The 19,967-nt window shown below is 46.7% G+C and overlaps 1 protein-coding gene across 4 annotated transcripts in view; it reads left to right on the forward strand.

Moving 5' to 3' along the window:
• Positions 1–2,281: 2,281 nt before the first annotated feature.
• ALOX5 (arachidonate 5-lipoxygenase) overlaps positions 2,282–19,967 on the forward strand; it is a gene marked incomplete at its 5' end in the record, with an annotated part of 33,018 nt that continues 15,332 nt past the window's right edge. For all 4 annotated transcript variants that reach the window (XM_082486288.1, XM_082486291.1, XM_082486289.1 and 1 more), the window contains 5 exons: positions 2,282–2,431; positions 10,400–10,598; positions 12,409–12,490; positions 14,016–14,138; positions 18,593–18,699. In XM_082486288.1, coding sequence (XP_082342414.1) covers positions 2,282–2,431; positions 10,400–10,598; positions 12,409–12,490; positions 14,016–14,138; positions 18,593–18,699 — 661 coding nt within the window. The remainder of the gene's footprint in view (positions 2,432–10,399; positions 10,599–12,408; positions 12,491–14,015; positions 14,139–18,592; positions 18,700–19,967) is intronic.

The following is a 19,967-nucleotide window of genomic DNA, read 5'->3' on the forward strand; positions in this document are numbered from 1 at the left end:
TGTAAATACATACCCTGAATGCGGGAGAGCCTTGAAATCTGAGTCATGATACAGCAAACAGTTGGGTCTCTGTTTCTACAGAAGAGCTATAGGAGACCTTCCCTGACTTTTCTGGGTGACTGTAGCCCAGTATCATCACGCTTCAGTGAAAGAAGAACGGGAAACTTCCCGGGTCATTGTAGGCTGTCCCCATTGCGGTGTGGCAAGCGCTGGCCAGCACTGGCCACGGTGTGTAAGTAAGACAGGCCACAGCACATCTTGGGTAGCTGCAGTTTTAGAAGCTGAAGCAGAGAACCCGTAAGCATACCTTGCGGTGTAGCCCAGCAGTCCGAGATGCAGCAGCCATGCAAAGCCACGAGGCACTTTGCGACTGGGCATGCCAGGAGAGTTGCAATAACTTCCAGCTGTTGACTTCAGCTGCTCTCTTCCTCTGTATTTGAACGTCGGTGGCTGATAATGCCCACCCGACATCACCTGTGGGCTGAGAGTGCCTCAGACTGAAAGTGCTACCGAAGTATGATTAGATTAGTTAGTGTCATACGCTAATTGATCCAGCACCTGAGGTGCAAGTGTGCCACCAGCAAAGCACTTCTGAGATGGTTTTAAGTTAGCGTATCTGTCACGAGAGCACAGAGACCAGCCAGGCGACCTGCCCGACAGCGAGGAAGCGGGGAGCCCAGTCTGACCACAGAGCAATGGTGGAAGGACACTGGGACCTGCAAAAGCCCCAGCCTGGCTCCCTTCAGCGCAGAATCGTGCAGCTGCTGCTGGCGGCAGCGCGAAGGAAGATTATCAGGGAGGCAACAGGGGTGACAGCGTGTGGCGTTGGGCTGCCTGGTGAAAATGCAGGAGAACAGCATTGGTGGTCTTGGTGCCCAAGTGCCAAGTGTGCAGTGTCACTGCCACGGGGTTATTTTCTATGGGGTAGGCTGGACTCTGGGAAAAGCACAGACAGCTCTTCTGTTGTCCTCATGAATTGTCCTCAGGTGTTGACCTGAGCAAAGGGGGAGTTGTATGCGGATTTGCAAATTTGGTGTATATAATGAGTGTGCAGTATGGTGTGCGTAACTCTGGACAGTAAAGAGGACAGGTTATATGCGGTGTACATGTGGGGGTAGATTATGGTAGTGTCTTGAGTCAGTGCAGTATGTGTGTAAGGTTTGGGTACAAAAGAGTGTGTACGCCTGCAAACAGGGGTGATCAGGAGGTGAGGTTACAGAGTGCAGAGCAATTTGGGGGTGCGTGGATGAGGTCCTGTCAGCGTGGAGGTGGTGGGGCACACGGAGCTGTGCGAGGCTGCGTGCAGCTGTGCCCGGCCAGGAGCGGGACTGCTCTGCAGAGCAGCGGGCTGCGAGCGCGGGGTTGGGTTGTGCAAGAAGAGTGGAAGGGTGTCAAGAGGAAAGAGCTGTGCGCAGGGCTGCGTCAAGGGTGCTGGCGTGGAGCTGGTGCAGGGCGGGAGGGGCTGTGGCGGGGGGGCTGCGTGCGGGGTGCGGGACAGGGGTGCAGTGCGGGGTGTGGGGCAGCTGTGCTGGGACTGGGGTGCAGTGCGGAGTTGCAGGGTGGCTGTGCTGGGACAGGGGGTGCAGCACAGTGCGGGGTGGCTGTGCTGGGACAGGGACACAGTGTGGGGTGGCTGCGCTGGGATAGGGACACAGTGTGGGGTGGCTGTGCGGGGACAGGGGGTGCAGCACAGTGCGGGGTGGCTGTGCCAGGACAGGGACACAGTGTGGGGTGGCTGCGCTGGGATAGGGACACAGTGCGGGGTGGCTGTGCGGGGACAGGGACACAGTGTGGGGTGGCTGCGCTGGGATAGGGACACAGTGCGGGGTGGCTGTGCGGGGACAGGGACACAGTGCGGGGTGGCTGTGCTGGGACAAGGACAGAGCACAGGGTAGCTGTGCTGGGATAGGGACACAGTGTGGGGTGGCTGTGCCGGGACAGGGACACAGTGTGAGGTGGCTGTGCTGAGATAGGGACACAGCGCGGGGTGGCTGTGCTGGGACAGGGACAGAGCACAGGGTAGCTGTGCCGGGACAGGGACACAGCGTGGGGTGGCTGTGCCGCACAGGGACACAGCGCAGGGCAGCTGTGCGGCAGGGGCTGCCCGGGGGTGCCGGGGAGGGCTGTGCCGGGCGCCGGGGAAGGGGCGGGCCGGGCCGTGCGGTGGCGGAGGCGGCGCTGGGCCGGGCCGGGGCGGGAGCGGGAGCGCGGCTCGGCGGCGGCCGGTGGGGTCGGTGAGTCGCGTCGGTGCAGAGCCGAGGGGAACCGCGGCGGTGGGGCCATGCCGTCCTACACGGTCACGGTGGCCACGGGCAGCCAGTGGTTCGCGGGCACCGACGACTACGTGTACCTGAGCCTGGAGGGGACGGCGGGCTGCAGCGAGAGGCACCTCCTGGACAAACCCTTCTACAATGACTTCGAGCGCGGCGCGGTGAGTCCGGACGGGCCGGCGGCGACCGCCCCCCGCGGCTCCCGGCGGGGTCCGGGGCGGGGGGGTGGTGGTGGGGGGGTTCCACCGCCTACGCGCCGTCGCCCTTCTCCCGTCGGGGCGCCGCGGGTCGGACCCGCCGGGCCGGGGACGGTGGGGGCGGTGATTGTCGTCCCCCTGTGCGGGACACCGGGACCCAGGTGCCTGCTGCCACCCCCGGGCGCCCGTCGGTCACATCCCTGTGCCGAGGGTTAGTCCTGGCTGCGGTCGGTCAGTCGTGGGGAAAGATGGGGCCCTTTGGTTCTGGCTCACCGTAGGCTTGCAGGTTTCCTCGCTAATACTAAAAAAATACAATCAAAAAAAAATGCGTGCGTTCTGTTGATAGGTGATGTTTGGGGTCTGTGTCTACTAGTAGTCAGAGCCCTGATATCTCCAAGGAATTAAAGGAAGAGATCAAAGCTTCCAGTGGGAATTACGATGCCTGCCAAGGGAAACGTGTAGGGCAACTTCAATAAAAGTTGGAAAACTGCATGAACATGCAAGTTTGAGGATGAAGTTGGGACTGGGGCTATCGGCTGTGCTGTTCTTTCTAACCTTGATTTCTGCCATGGGTTGTGCCCTGTCCTCTCTGTGGTCCTATCGCAGTATCCAGGCTATCCGTCTGTAATCACTTAGACGCTGAACACTGTTTTAGAATGGCATTTATTTGTTTGCTTATTGTCCGCTGTGGAAATGACAGACTAGGGTAATTATTTTTTTTCCCTCCTAAAATGTGTATTTTATTTGGAAACCTAACTCGCAGTTTCCAGAAGGTCTGATGAAATTTAAGCAACTTTGAAAATTTTAACAAATTCCTCCTAAGTCTGTTTGGAAATGAGACCTACTGCTGCATATACGAGTGAGATTTCACTTTCACGGTGCTGCTTTGCCTTTAGTTGTGTTTCTTTAATCCTGGGGTTCACAGCCTAAGTTAGGTATCCGGTCTCTTCTGTGTTAGACATCTCAGATATGGTTAACAGCAGTCAGCATTTTGAATAAGTGTTGCTGGCGTGTGTAGATGTGGTCCCCAGATATTTATAGGTGATGTTCTGAGGGGGTGCTCTAGCAAGTTCAGGTGTGGGGACTTACCAGCCCCTGCTGTTGAGGTTAGTTTCCTTCATGGTTAAACATTCATTAGCTTAGAACCTTGTTATCCAAATCTCCCAAATGGGCATCCAGTCATTCTTTCTCTCTTATCCGGTGAATATTTACATATTTTAAGCAAAGCTTAACAATGGTAGCAAGAAGGGTTGAAGAAGACCTCAGACTTAGGGTTCTTTCCCAGGAGGGGTGAGCCCTTCCTGCCTGAGGAGATAAGCACCAGGGTCTCTGGTGACCAGGCGGTCTGCTCTTATCCCTGGGCTACAAAAGAGGGTTTCGCTGTCTTTGAGAGGTGGCTGTGAGGGAGAGGCTGGCAATACTCTGAATATCCGATTGGATTGGGTCCTGTCACAGGGAGAAGATGCCACGATGTGAGCATTAAGTATATGCTCAGCAGCAGCTGTTGAACTGCTGCAGGACCAGGTCCGGCAGGAGCAGAGGTGCCTGCGAGCATTGTACCCCGCTGGGTGAGGAACCAGTGAGCTGAGGTTTGTGGGTGTTAGTAGCACTACAGCAGAGGATGTCTGCACCCAAAAGGCGTACTTGCATCTCCTCGGGAATGTAACTTTTAGGCGCATTTGAAAGTCTTCCCCTGTGCCCTAGCATTTAATAGAAAACGTGCTGTCAGCTAAGGAAGCTTTCTGAGGCAGGGACTGTCGCTTCGTTTGGGAAACTTGTCTCCAAGCGCAAAGGTTCTTGACAAAATCCAGATGACAACTTTTTCTCCTATCCAAATTAATTTTTTCTGTTCGTTGTTATGTGTGTGATACTTCAAATACGCAGTCATATTTTTCAGCATATATTTGTTGTGGAGAATGACTCTGTGTTCCATAAATTGTCTGGCTCATTGGACGCTTGCAGTACAATGTGCTAAGGTTTGTTGTTGAGGATGCTTTCTTGGGGAGTGCGGTGTGTTTCTCCAGGCACCTGTTCAGGTAACATTGTGCCCAAAACGCTGTGAGTCTTACTAATACATTGGTCAACGAAAGAAGGAAAGAAAAGAAAATTGCCGATACGAAACCAAAAAAATAAAACTGAAGTGGGACAAAAGACTTTCAGGTTGGCTGGTTTGTAAAACGTAGCAACTGGTTTTGCAGTTCTGCCTTTTATGTTTCTTTCAATACCGTCTCTATAACTTTTTTTTTTCTGCAAAGCAATTCAATTGTGGACACATTTGAAAAAAAAAAAAAAAAAAAGCACTTTTTCAGTGGATGACCGGAATTTTACAGTATTATCTTGTAAGGCTTTGTCTGCTTTCCAGTTTCTTTTCTAAATGTTGGGCCAGGCTCAGTAGTTGCGTTATCCTGGTAATGTCCTCATTTGAATTAATGCAAATTGCGCGTATTACTAGATATGATGAATGAGGGCTTGGGGCAGTTCTGAGTGGGAGATTTGCATACCAGTTGTTGACTGAGGGAAAGGGACTCGGAAAAACCTGAGGGGGATTTGCACGCTGGTAACTCGGTTGGAGTTTTTGTCTGACTGACTCCAAGTACTGGACACGGGCGATGTAGAAAGCCAGAGCTGCTTTTCTTTACTCGGTGTCTTTTGAGTAAGTTCCTGCTGGGGCGGAGTGATTTCAAAGCCAGCGTTACGGTGTCGCTCAGTTCTCTGTTTTCTTCCTGTTACCCCTTCATCTGCTTTTTTGCTTTTGTTGAAAGAAATGCCCTCACAAGTATTTCCCAAAGGGAAATACAGTTCTTTCCACTTGGAGCTTTGTGCTTGGAGAAAGAGGGGCTGTCTGTGTCGTCACTTTTGCGGTATTAGGCTAGTCAGCAGGAGTCACTCAAAAAGGAAGAGCTTAGGTTTTGTGTGAGATTAAATTGCTGGAACAGGATGCTGCGGGAGCTTGGACAGTCCAATAGTCTTAATTAATTCCATTCTCTCACTCTGAACTCAAACTACGTAAAAACTCCTGGCATCTCTGGCTCGCCATGCAGCCGTCAGGGGTGCCATGTGCTTACCAGGAGACCTCGTACAACAAATGCCATAGAAACCTTGAGCAACCAACTGTCAGTTCTCACCTGGACCTCGTACCATCTTTGTAACCTGACACACCTTTACTGCGTTAGCAAAATTGTCATCGCGGGTGAGCCCATGGCGTTGCTGGCTTGGAGGCAGCAAAAGCTGGGTGCGACATCAGGAGAGAACCCTCACTTTCAGAAGTGCCATTAAAATGGGAACGGTGATGGTCATAAAAAGATTCAAAACCCTCAAGCAACATTTAGGTTAATTGAATGTCCTTTGTACAACTATTTTAGGGCTCTTGTAATATTAGCAAAGAGATTGTTACCAGAAGAATGAGTTTCTTCCAAAGATTTGCTGTCAATGTGACATTTCTGTCAACTCTTTGGATCTGATTCACATTGCTCTTTAATTCAAATCTTAGATGTATGTATATATAGGCGTGACATTATAAAAACTGTAGAAATATATACGTGTAAATGAGGATTTTTTAAAAGTGAAATTGTTAGCTGAACCTTTAAAGGAGATGAATTAAAAAAGGTTAATCAGGTATCTTGGGCAACAAGGAATTGATGAGAAAATAAGACTGCTTTCAGACTTTCTGTACCATACAAATCACTTGACAGCAACGGGTTTTCATGAGAACTTGAGCTAAAAATAATGCAGTGCATTTTCCCTATCCAGACAGTGTCTTGGGTCACCTTATTCTTCCTCTGTACACGACTAGCCCTGGAGCTGGAAATGGGTGAGGAGATGGAGCATAAAAATCCCAAGGAGCTGAATACAAGGTGGATCTGATCCAGACACAGTTTATCCTTTGCTTCTGTAGGTTATTCCATTGGTCTTTAACATGTTTAAATTCCCTTTAGGGTGATGAACACAAGTGGTTAATAATTCGCGTAGGTTTGTGGATTCGTTTGGACTGCGTCTCTGCAAGGTGGCTGCTTCCAGCTCCCGACTGCCAGATGCAACAAGACCCTGGGAAAACGGAAAGAGGGAATTCAGTTTGTGTTGTAATCGCATAAAGACGTATACGAGCAGGAAGTGGCTGAGTGTGAGATACGTGGTGGGACAGCCTGTGACGAGGGACTCTTCTGCAGAGTGCCGTCTGGTCCTGGAAAGACACAAGAAATTGCAGAAGTACTGACTCAGTGCAAAACCTGAGCCTGTTAAAGAGTTTATTGACACTGCTTTTATTGAGAAAACCTGGAGTTGCAGCGAAATGAACATGAAATAGAAATGGTTCAAGTGCTGCCCATTTCCAGGAAGAAGATCTGAAGAGCGGGAAACAATCTGAGCATGTTATCTACATTTTCTAGCCGTCATTCAGAATTCTTTGTGCTGATTGACAGGAGTGAAGCCGCGAATATTGGACGTGGGGTGATAGTCAAAGATCAGGGTGGTGTTTGAAACCGGCATTGTGGGAGGGAGGAGTCTCCGTTCACTTCGCCGGGAGCACGGGGGTATGTCCTCCGGTCACTGACCGCCATAGTTGTGGCTCAAGGCACAAATGTGATTCTTTTCTCAGAAATCTGATTTCTGAGAAAAGCCACTCAGCATTTTTCAGTCTCCACAGCTGGTTCAAAATCATGAATCATCAAGGGAATTAATTTACCTTTATGCATTACGCCTTTAGATGTTCTGGGATAGTGTGGGGAGCTGGAGGGGTTGAAGAGTCAGCAACATAAACTTTCAAAAAATGTTTAAAATTAATATATTTACTGGCTCTACCGAAAGAACTATTTCTTTTCTGCTATGGAGATATAAGGAAAAGCGACAAGCATAATTTTAATGTGGTGGTTGAAATCTCAGCTCTGTGATTTTCATCTCTCAGCTCACACCCTAGCAGACAGATGCTGTCATCCCAAGCTTGCCAAGGACCACCATGCTATTTGTAAAGCGGTTTGTTACCACCTGGTGTGTATGGGTGTGCTATTGGCATGAACATTGCAAATTTTTACTTAAGACATGATGGGCTTCCTTTTTAAAAGAAACCGTTCGATGTCTTTTGCTTTAATAGGCATGGGGAGAATATCGCTCAGACTAAGATTAGTCTGTTAAGTCTCAGAAAATGAAAATAAGCACCGTCCATGCCCTTTTTAAATGTCTGAGGCTAACATTAAATGCTGCATGTTAGAAGAAATTCCAATATCCTTGTTAGTATGGGACAGCTTCATATGAGTTGCAGTGTAGCGATCATGGCCTGACAGTTTCAAAGCTGATTGAAGAACATCTTTGGGAAAAGACAGGCAAGGACAATGTTTCATTGTCTGCAGGATGGACTTCAAAGCCTAAAGGGTTTTCTGTTTTTCTCTGGCTTCTATGAGTCGATCAGATGTGACAAACTTTATGAAAGCTGATGTTTTTATATAATGGGTTATGAGAGAACTGAGGTCTGTCATCCCAAAGTTTGGTGGACAGATGGATGTCTTCCTCCCAAAATGATCATCACAGCTGGTAATTCATGGATAGCTCATAGAAAAGGGTACTTTGCATCAGTAATGTGGGAAACTTGGGTTAAAATGGGAGAGGAAGGGATGCCAAGGGATCCTTCTTATGTGTGTTCTTCCAATCATGTGGGTACAAGTTGCTATGAATCTTTCTTTTGTAACAGTTGAAATAATAAGTGCCATCTGGAGGCGTTTAAAAATTACCTTTTTTTCCCCTCCTTTCTCCTGTCTGGAATTTAATCTTTCTTCACTTTTCAGTTTTGGTCCTTATGCGAATCAGCCTTTCCCTAGCAAGTAAGACAGTAACAGTGGGCATACATCCTGGGGAAGACTAAGAAAGTGCTCCTGAAAAGAACAAGCAGAGTGTGGTGTCTAGGTCAGGAGCCAAATGACAAAGCTCTCCCAGGCAGGTGAGTCTCTGCAGGCCCTGCAGCATGGCGATGCAGTACCTCATCCTTTTGATATCGGCAGCTGGTTGGTTTCGGAGGTTGTTGACTGTGTAGAGAAAAAAAAAAACCAACACAAGAGAATGAAGTCTCTGCTTGTAACCACATGAAGCTTAGCAGGATCATCTGAGCAGAGTAGGCTTTGGCTGCTGCTCCCATGGTTGCCATAGCCAATTCCGCTTAGTTACGATGAGCACTTGGCTACTCCTGTTTGTCCTGAGCTGTTTACACTCTTGGAAAGTGAGAGTCCATTCCTGTTCTCCTCAATTGCCTCGCACCACGTGGTGTCTCACTGGTTGTATTTGAAACAGTTACTTGTTTCTTCCTATGCTGGTATTGCTTAAGAGTGCAAGTGCCATCAGACCTGTCATTTGCCAGGTGCTGTCCCCACATGCCATAAGAGACTGCATGCATCCCTGAGAAGTTAGCCCCATGAGGGGACTGACGTACCCATCTCTGGGATGAGTGTTCGCTGTCTTAAATCTGTTAGGCAATTTAGCAAGGCACTTGAGTCAGCATTCATAACAGCCGCTGTGCTGAGTGGAGGGTGCTTAGCATGGGCAAGAAGTGCTGAGGAGAGCACCGTGTCCACAACTGTCCTTCTCCCACGCCTGGCCATGCCGGTGCCTGGCCTTGGTGGCCAAAGTCATCTCGTGATGTCTAGGTGACTAGTTCCTGTGGTGTTCAGTGTGGCCACTTGTCACGCCTGAGTAGCTGGAGCACTTAGCAGCTGAGGTTTGCTATTACACGTGCTCACAAATACAGTCATCCTGGTGGGCCAAGCAGCTCCACATCCATTTCAAGCCATCTGATGGTGAAGCCCTGAGAGCCCAAATCATATATGGGTGTTGAGAACAGGCCTACCACATGGAAGAAACTGTTGAATAGTCGAAGCCATTGTAATTCAAATGGAAGGAGAACAGAATGTTCACTGCTCCTTCTTCAGTAGCACTGCTGGAGGTCATCAATAAAGGGGAAGTGTGGTATTGTGTCACTTCCTCAGCCAGACCGGGTTCAGAGCTGCAGCCTTTGTACCTTAGCAAAGCTTGGTCTAGGGGCAGCACCAAGATTGCTCTGCTCCTCACCTGGATCATTGCATAGCCAATAACTCAAGGACCTGTCCCTGTAGGCCACTGCAGAGGGCACTCCTGGTGGAGCAGGTATGGATAGTCTGAGCCTTCAGTACCAGCTCAGTGCAAAGTCCCTGTGACCCGACCCTTAGGGTGGCGAAGGACTACACAGACTGGGTCTGAGGTCCCTCCGTGTTGCAGAAGTCAGGCCTTTGAGTTAACTCCAAACAGAAGAAGGAGCTAAACCGCGTTTCCACATGCTGGCTTGTTTTCTGTGAAAGAATGAAGTGCCTCCAGAGCTAGATGGGGTTCTTGTGAACCTTGTTTTCAGTTAGCTACTTAAATTCCTTTGTACATCTGAGCCGTACAAACATAAAATGTATCATTGGCCAGATCTGAGTTGTACAAACATAAAATGTACCATTATCCTCATTTAAAAACTGGGAAAACAAAGACCACCAGCCACAGGAAGCAAAAGACAAAGGGGATATGAGTGATCTGGATACTGTCCTTAGTCTGAAGCACGTATGACTCATACACATAGGTCTTTAGATTCCTTGTCCAAGGTATTATGCTCATGATCGTCTTTCCACTCCAGTTGCATGAATAAGTGTGCCCTAGCAATACCTCTTTCATCTGTTGCTAGGAGAGCAGTAAGTGGTTTCATGGTCTGCACGTTTTTCGCAAACTTGCAAACATTTCAAGGAGTAATATAATTTTTAGGCTGCATACAAAAATGTTTCTCAGTTTTCGGAGTGTTTTGTTTGTTCTTTTATTCATCTTTCTTCTGGAAAGTTCTGTTGTACCTATGCCGTGTCAGGAGAGGCCAGGTACGCTTGTGTAGTGCTGGTTGTGCATCCCGCATGTACAGTGGATCATTGACTGTATTCTCCTCTGTAGGTTGACTCCTATGATGTGACTGTGGAAGAAGACCTCGGAGAAATTCAACTAATAAAAATTGAGAAACGCAAATATTGGTACCAGGATGACTGGTACCTTAAGTACATCACTGTAAAAACGCCAGTGGGTGACTATTTGGAGTTCCCATGTTACCGTTGGATTACAGATGAAAAAGAGATTGTCCTTCGCGATGGAAGAGGTGAGAGCTGTAAGAAACCTGATTTCCTGCAGAACGTGCAGAATTCTTCCACCTCTCCTTCCCCTTTCCCCATGTGCCTCCCAGTCTTCTCTCTGACATGGAGCCTCGCTGCCAGTCCTCTTCTGCATCCTAGGGGATGGGCTTTCCCTGCTGACTGGGACTGCTTTCTGAGCAGTTTGTTGGGCTGGGCACTGGCAGTTGAGTTGGATATTTTGAGAAGCACATGCAAGGAAGAGTCCTTACGCGGGCTTGTTACACTGGTCTTGAATTTGAAGGCTGACCCTAATGCCAAATTTTTGTCTGCTCCACATCTCCATTGCTGGAAGCCCTTTCGATCTAATTAGAATTAGAGTGCTGTCTTTGTTTCTTACTAAGCCCCTAAGTGGCCCATGATTAATTGCCTGTAAATAGTCTTGTTTTCTCGAGAGTGAAATAAAATCCCAAAGCAGGCTGCTCAGCAGGTGTAAGGACTGACTTGAAACAGCAGCTTCACCTTTCGCCCCTTCTCTTTGCATACTATCAAGTCCAGGAGAAGGCCAGGTGAGATGGATATGACTGCTGCAAATAGTGGTGTCCAACTGAGAAAAGTGTTACAGCACTTCTGTGCTCTGTTCAGAGCGGCCTGTTGGACCGGAAACTTGTGTTTTAACTGTCTCTGAGTACCTGCTCGCTGTGATCAGGGTTGGGGCAGACGTTTCTCACTGATGTTTGCTTGTTCCCCTCTGTGCGTCCTAGGGCAGGTTGGCTGCCATAGTGGTCTGCAGCATGAATGCCTTAAAACAGCTGAAACAATATATGAGGTTGGGAGGAAAGAAATGTTCATCTTTCTGTTAAGTTTTTGGCTATTCCTGGCTGAGGATTTTTTCATTAGAAGGCTTTTGTCCTGTAATCACAACTTTGTGTCTGTTTATTTTTTGTCTCCAGAGGGACTTTCAGTTTTTCATGATTTGATTTATAACAACTGTAACACTTCCCTGGAAAGCAGCTTTGCGCGGCTTTCAGAGCATGGTGAGGACGAAAGCAAGTGAAACCCTGTTGGTAACTTGAGCACAGCCAGCTGGAAACCATTAGCCATATATGTTATGAATTGTATTACCTTTGACGTTTCCAACTGCAAACCCCAAACAGCTGTTTCCATGAAACTCCTGCTGCATTTATCTGCCTTCTCATTTGCATATGTAAAGTGAGTTACGTACCTTACCCTTTCTCTGATCACTAAGGAAGTCCCTGTGTTATTTAATGGTATAGTGCACACATGGTCAGAAGCTGTCTGGAAATGAAACCTCATTCGTTTTTTCCTTCTGTTCTCATGATAAGAAGATATGATTATTGCCTCAAGCTGACCGGGGACAGTACAGCTCAAGGAGAGAGGATAGGAGATGTTTCCTGGAGGTGTCTTTTAGGAGAGAAGATTAGCTGCAACAGCGTTGTGATTCCTCTTATTGATGAAAATTCCCTTAGGTACTGAAGTGTAAAATTAATACCCATGACCCTATTCAGACCATTTAACGCTAGATATGTACAGCAAGTGTCTACACTAGGAATCCCAGTTTTATATACATTTGAGGCAGATGTTCCTAGCTTGAGCTATTTGCCCCTTGGAAGCACCAAGTTAGGAGCTTATCTCCTTCCACGGGGAACCTGTGTTTCTACTCGAGGTACGAAATTGGATTGTGCAAGCATTTGCCACAGAAACTTTGTAAAGGTATAGATTAGAAGTTTGAAGGTTTGGAAACCTTGCTCTCCTCAAGACCTGGGCAGTGATAGGTAGTGGAACCTCATAACTCTGTCTCTTTTCCCTGTTTCACAGCAAAGCTCCCCCGGGATGACAAGACCCAGATTCTCAAGCAGCACAGACGCAAAGAGCTTGAGACCCGTCAAAAAACGTACCGGTGAGTTTCCCGTAGCTCCCCAGAAGGTCCAGGGCCTGTTCTCATCAGGTCAGAGTTTGGCAGAGTATGTTCAGATTATCATATTGCTCTAATTACTGAACTGCTAAATAAGAGAAAGCGTAAGTTATCAAGTTGGCCGTATATGTTTTTTACTTAGATGGAATTCACTGTGATAATCATCCTGGTGCAAGTGGCGTCATGAGGTCCTTGGATCCCTGAGAAGCCTATCTGGAAGGCTTAAGTGGGAAGTTAGCGGTACAGTCTCTGTGTGGGCCCTCTGGCACCCAGTTGTGCTTTCAAGGAAGATATGAAGGCAGATTTCATTTGCCTTTTACAAGTAGTACTCCAGTTTCGGAACATGATCGGAACATGTCAGCTCGTACCGGAGCTCTTTGGCCGCTGCAGCAAGCTTGTTTCGCTCGTTTCCTGCACTGGGGCCCGGTGGAAGGTCTGGCCCTGTTTGAGCGGACTGGAATGTGCGATCAGAACACAGTTGTGATACCCACCTTTATACTGTCATAGGCATTTTTTCCTAATCAAGGTCGCCGTGAGAAAATGCTATCTTTTATCAAACGGCTAACTCCAGAAGTCATTAGATATTTCCTTTTCCTAGAGCCATATTCTCTGTTAAAATAACAAGTTTTGTGCACTTGCATCTTCTTATCGCGAGAGTAAGGATCAGAAGGACAGAGGGTCCATTTACAATTGATGGATGGAGGCTTGGTGTGTCTGTTGTTGATATAATTTGACTAAGAAAGATGGGAAATGGAGCAGGGGAAAATATAGTTCAAAATGAGGTGTGGCACAAAATTTCATTTATGTATGCAAAAAGGAAGGCAAAACCATTTGTAATTCCAGCGAAATAGCTATTTACAATTCCAATGCATAACTGATAACACACAATGCAGTCTGTGTTGTGGCAGGCAATTTGGAAATACCATTGAAACTGTTCTTTACAAATCGCCTTCCTTTGTTTTGAAGTAAAAATGATACACAGTGCAAAAACATACATTGCGGAGAATATGTGCCATGACCATTATGATGCAAGGCTTTTCTGAGGAGCTGAATCAAGACTATCTGTGTCTCTCGAAAAGTTGCCTTTTGGAGGAACCTAAATACACGTCTGAGTACTTTTAGCTGCTATATCTCAGTTCTGCAAAAACGTAGCCCCAAGAATGAGTGTGCATTGGGCAGCTCTCTGTCTCTGTCCCCTCCCCTCCCAATACATGTGAAGCTACTGCCAATTTCAACCAAATGTGGCAAGTGTTTGGATATATCACAGATATTAAGTTACTTCAAGTTTTGTGAAGGTAGGGGGCCAAGTAGGTGCCTTCCATTGTACTTCAGGATTCTGTAGGGTACCGGTAGGTGTTGATGTGGTGTAAGTCACTATTTTTGGCCCAAATGAGTCTGCCACGAATTTACTTTATAGAGTTGAGTCACAAAAGCAGTGTAGGTAAAGGAATGACACCACTCACGTGCTGGTAAGATTACATGGTAAATCCAACCTCTTTTGTTTTCTCAGCTGGAAGGAGTGGCACCCAGGCTTTCCCCTGAGCATCGATGCCCATTCTCACAGTGAGCTGCCTCGTGACATCCAGTTTGATAATGAGAAAGGAATTGACTTCGTTCTGAACTACTCTAAAGCGTAAGTGTGTGTGGAACTTCAGGAATTTTGCAAAATCTCTTTTGGGGCAGGGTAAGGAACTCATCACCTTTTAGGTTTCATTGAAATCTCAAAATTGGATTCTTTTCTCTCAGCTGGGTCTGCAGTCAATTAAAGTAGGAAAGAATTGAAGGGATTTTTTTTTTTTTTTAGATATCAATATTTTAAGCTTTTCACGGTAGGAACTGACGGAGCTTCTGCATTCTCATGAGACACTATTTTGGCTGTAGACAGATGTAGGAGGCACTGTTGAAAACCATAGGAAAAAGGACTATGGGCAGGTGGTAACTTAGGCTTTTGACTTAGTTTTCAGAGTCGCCCCCTAGAGATACCTCACCCCTGAATGTTTGCTATAATTAAGCCTTTCGGTCACATACCGAAAGAAGATGGTATCAACGCACCCTTGAGACCCTGCTGAAGAAAAGCTGTTCTAAGCAGCTCATCAGTTAACCACATCTGAATGTAATCTGCTTGGGGCAACAAAGTCATTGTTCACCCATGTGCGCGTGTCACATCATTGCAAAAAAAAAAAACCAAAACCAAAAATGGAGTTCTAGCCATTGGATGAACCTGAATAATCAATTCTACAGAGCACTCTGAAATAGTACAGGTTTAGTGAAGCAAATAGGACCTCTCTGGCCTGTGAGTCCTCTTCTGAGCTGTCTCACATGTCCAGGTCATGTCATATTATCTCAGACATCCCACCATACTATCAGATGGTGGGATAGTCTGAGATGAGACAAGACTGGTCCAAGATCACCCACAATTTCTACACCTGTGATTCTGCCGATATGCTGGTCTCTTCGTATTTTGGAAAGGTCTTCCTCCCGTTATTTGGGTGATCAGACAGAGATTATGTCATCAAGCATAGGTTGGTAAGAGCTAGGGAGTTTAATAGCCATACTGAGAAATTTGCAGCTTCTGATAACAGCGAATACTTGCTTATCTGAGTCCATCTGAGGAACTGACGGTGACTGAAACCTTACATGTCAGAGCATTCTTGGTGTTACATTTATGCAGCTGAATTTCACAGCCAACACAGAGTCAAATCCCATGGCTTGTTCTAAGAGAATCTACCACTTGTTTTCTAATTTGGAAAATTTCTAATTTGGAAACTTCAAAGAACACATTTTTCTGGCAGTATTAGCTCAACTGTAAATTTCTCCCTCCCCCCTCTCTTCTCCACACTAGGATCTGTTTTTGATGCTTTGTAACATCAGCAAATCTTTGTTTGTTTGTTTGTTTGTTTTTGTTTTTAGCAGAATAAATCTCCAGGTGGGTGATAGGTGTGTTTTTGCAGCTCATATGGCCAGGTGGACCTAGATCTTTCAGAGCTGATTGAAATAAGGCAGCTGAATAGCTTTGAAGACCAGGGGTCTCTAGCTTTCTCTCTCATGCAAACTAGGATGGTAGGAGAATGATGGAACAGGCTGTAGAGTGTGTGCTCTTGTAGCTTTTTAATGCAATACCAGCTGCTGTACCAGAGAAGTGGCTGTGGGGTCACTCAAGGAGTTAGATTAATAGTATAAAAGACAGACAGATGCTTCCTGCCCCCCAGGCTTACCCAACAGCACATGTAGCGCTTCAACTTTATATCTATGTTTAGACTTCCAAAGAACCAAATCTCTTGTCTTTAATATGAGCCAGAAATTGAGGTCCTTTCTCACCTCATGAAAAACCTTATTCCTCAATAAGGCCATTTCCTCTTGTCCTCTTGGCTGTTACTTGGGAGAAGAGACTGACCCCCACGTCTCCTTTCAGGTAGTTGTAGAGAGCTATAAGGTCTCCCCTCAGCCTCCTCTACTCCAGGTTGAACAACCCCAGTTCCCTCAGTCACTCCTCATAAGACTTGTTCTCCAGACCCCTCACCAGCTTTGTTGCCCTAACACGCTCCAACACCTCAGTGTCTTTCTTGTAGTGAGGGGCCCAAAACTGAACACAGTATTTGAGGTGCAGCCTCACCAGTGCCTAATACAGAGGGACAATCGCTTCCCTAGTCCTGCTGGCCACTGTATTTCTGATACAGGCCAGGATGCTGTTGGTCTTCTTGGCCACCTGGGCACACTGCTGGCTCATGTTCAGCTGGCTGTTGACCAACACCCCCAGGTCCTTTTCTGCGGGGCAGCTTTCCAGCCACTCTTCCCCAGGCCTGTAGCGCTGCGTGGGGTTGTTGTGACTCAAGAGTAGGACCCAGCACTCGGCCTTCTTGAACCTCATACAGTTGGCCTCAGCACATTGATCCAGCCTGTCCAGATCCCTCTGTAGAGCCATCCTACCCTCAAGCAGATCAACGCTCCTGCCCAACGTGGTGTTGTCTGCAAACTTACTGAGGGTGCACTCAATCCCCTCGTCCAGATCATTGATAAAGACTTGGCAGTGGATGATTCTGTAAGTTTACAGGATTAATCACATGCATGTGGGGATAATCCTGAAGGTTTCCGGTGTTGATGTGACCTGCACTATTTAGCAAATGGAAACCCTTACCCTGGTTTCTGTGCCAAAAATGCAGGCTTGTATAGCTATTTTGGACTAGTTTTGCAATTTGGTAGATTAAGTTCTACAAGCAACTCTTTGCCATTTTTTCCTGGCTTTGGTTTCTAGTACGTGCCAGAGACATCTGAGAAGTACTTGGTTTCTTGGGGAAAGTAGGTTTTTATTTCCTAAGTCCTTTGGAAGTTTGTTCCGAGATAGGAAATGTGAAAGATCTCTTCCTTTAAGAAGTAATCTTTGAAACATCTGAGAATGAATGCATGCCTGGCATTCAGCAGGTCAAAGCACAGCAGGTTTGTGACTAGATCCCAGGTGCTGTGCCTACTGTTTGGTTTGATCGGGCTAATACCTCCAGGTAGGAGGAAGACCCTGGCCAGGAGAAGAGCAGTACATACTGCTTTATGTGTCGCGTGTTTCCTAATCTCAGAGCAGTTCTGAAGGAGGGCAGAAGCTCTACAGAACCTTTAGTGGAAACTCTCAAATGAGACAGTCTCAAGTAACTCCTCTCAAGCTACTGAGTTATGTTGTTTAAAATCTTTTAAACTTCTGGTCATGGTCATGCTTTCTCTGGAAGTTCATCTGTGTTTTAGGCACCTAGTATCTATCCAGAAAGTCCTACCCAGTAGTTAGCCTTCTTTTCATCCTTGTCTGATCATTCTGTGTCCCTGTCAGGTGGGAAGAGATCTCTGGAGAGGTCATCTCCAGTTCCAGTTGCATGAGTTTTACTTCTTAGCATGCCTCCAGGCATCTTTTACCTTGACTGCCATCTGCACAGCGGAAACAGTCCAGCCTACACGCACCCCTTCTGGGGTCAGTGCAGAAGCAGCTCCTTTGTCTGGGTTATGGTCATGCTGGTCTAGAGCCCTTCTCCAGATTACTTGCTGGTTTTCCAGGCTTTTAGTCCTCTTCAGCCACTTCTAATTCAGTTCTTTTAAAGGTGCATAGTCCAAGTTTAATGATTGTAAATCCACCCTCTTGGGATACTTCCTCCCTCAAATTCTGTTTGGGAGGATTTCCCGTGACACTGTGACCTTGCTTTACTCCATTATCTGCCCTTCGTATCTTTGTCGGTGTGTTTGCTTTTCTTTGTGCATTTGAAGTGTTAGTGGAGAGCCAACTTTCTTTTTCAAATTCATTATTTGCTTTCTAGTCAAAATAAGTGATTTCTATTTGATAACAACAGTTTATCATTTATGTAACAGTTCAGGACTTGTCATCTCGTATGAGGTGAACTTGCTTGGCTGTGCTGTAGGCAGAATACTTTGCTGAATTAGCACTTTAAGTCAGAGGTTTCTGGCTCCCGGCCTGCCGTGTTCACGCGATGTCTGCAACCAAGTGACTTGGTTCCTGAGGTTAGAGATGAGCATCAAGTTTAACCAGCAGCTCAAGTAAAGAGAAAGCTCTCAAAAAACTCAGGCCTCACGCTGTAGGGATCCAGTCTGGCCTTGGTCATGTAGACACTTAGAGGAGCTGTTTTCTCTTTAGGAATACTGGCTGGACTGACCCTGGCTTGTGTTTGTCCTCACTTCATGCAAATCACTCGATCGCTTTGCGTCGCTGTACCACTTTCTGAACGGGTGCTAATAATGAGTTTAGCGCTCTCAGCTGATGCTAACTGCTGCTGATGTGTGAAGCACTAGTTTTTCTGACTATATTTTTTATACGTCATAGGTCTTAAAGCACTGTCATTGTAGGCTGCCGATAACAGCTCTAGAATGGAGGTCAGTAAATGCAGTAGCAGAGACTGGGCCCTTGAGATGCCTCTCAGTCTTGTGTGTAAAGGTACAGCCAGCAAATTTAATTCTGTAGGGTGACCAATCTCACATTACAGCACCAAAAAACGTATTGTGTGTAGGTATATAAAAGGGTGGAAAAGAATGGCAAAGGCTATTGACGAAGCTGGAGATTATTTTTTTCAGAGATGATTTGTTTTGTTTTATTTTTAGGATGGAGAATCTTTATGTCAACCGTTTCATGCACATGTTCCAGTCCTCCTGGAGTGATTTTGCAGATTTTGAGAGGATCTTTGTCAGAATCAGCAACACAATTTCTGGTGGGTTTATCAGCATTTGCTCATGTCTGCATCGTAGAATGACTGATTAGTTGTCTTGCATATATCTGATTAGGATGGAAGTGGTTGACCCACACTTCTGCTCTCCCATGGTTTTTCATAAATAAACTGTTATCTTAGGCTGCTGATCACACCAGCAGCCCACAAGACCAGAAAGCAAAGCTATGATGTTACACAAACTTAAAATTACTGGGAATTGCTCAATGACGTTCTCTGTCCTGAGCTATACTGGAGGTCAGGCCAGTTGGGCATCATAGTCCCTTTTGGCTTTTAGAAATGCATTTTCAGATACATGTAAGTCCCATAGGACAAACTTTCCTGAGTATTTCCCATCTAAACCTAGAGATAGCTTAGCGGGAGTGGTTTTCAGAGCATATTAGCTGTTAAAGCATTTTTGGTCATGTATCTCCCACTTTAGCCATCTAAATACATGGAAAATCTCCAAAGAGGCATGTTTGGAAATGTTCTCAGCTAATGGCAAGTATGAGGGTGACCCCTCTGGCCTCTTACACAGATCAGATCAAAGGCTGTTGCCTAACGTCCCAGCCATGTGCTCAGTCCTGGTTGCACTGCTGCTAAAAGTCCCGGCGTCTCGACCCGGTCCTGACACAGGGAGGGTACCACTGCCTCGGTTCTGCTGTCATAACCTCACCTGTAGCTCCCCTCTGTCAGTGCTCACGGGCCATTTGTGTCCATGCCATGGGGCAGCTCCAATACTTTTCAGTGGTAAATTGTTCCTAACAGGGGTCAGTTTCACAGAACTTGTTTCAGGCATGGAAGTGAGTGCTGTTAGGCCAGCAGATCTGGGGATGGGTTGCAAAGAGCTGGGAATGACCCGGGACGGAGAGTTGTAACTTCTTCACCTGGGGGTGCTGCAGCCGGGATGGGCTGTCGGACCACAATCTGAGGAACTGTGGTTCTTATTGGAAATTGGTGAGAGTTAGGCCTGAAAAGACGTGTGGCGTTTATCCAAAAGGTCATCTCTTTTCAAAACCGCATCAGAATTAGTTGTGCATACTGCATTAAATGTCTTGCTGTGCTTGTCATTTCCTACTCACGCCTTCTTACTGGATCTCTCTCTAGGAGTGTGAGTTGCACTTTTGGACTTGAGGCCATTCAGTTTCTGCAGTATCATTCATACTGTTAAAAGCTCTATTGATGTAGTATTAAGATGTAAAAGACAAAATACTTATTTTCTTTAACCCGTTGCAATATGGCAATCTTGGCAGTTACCTAAAGGAATTGCAGAC

This window comes from Vanellus vanellus, assembly GCF_965231255.1.
Source record: "Vanellus vanellus genome assembly, chromosome: 7".
Classification (NCBI taxonomy): domain Eukaryota; kingdom Metazoa; phylum Chordata; class Aves; order Charadriiformes; family Charadriidae; genus Vanellus; species Vanellus vanellus.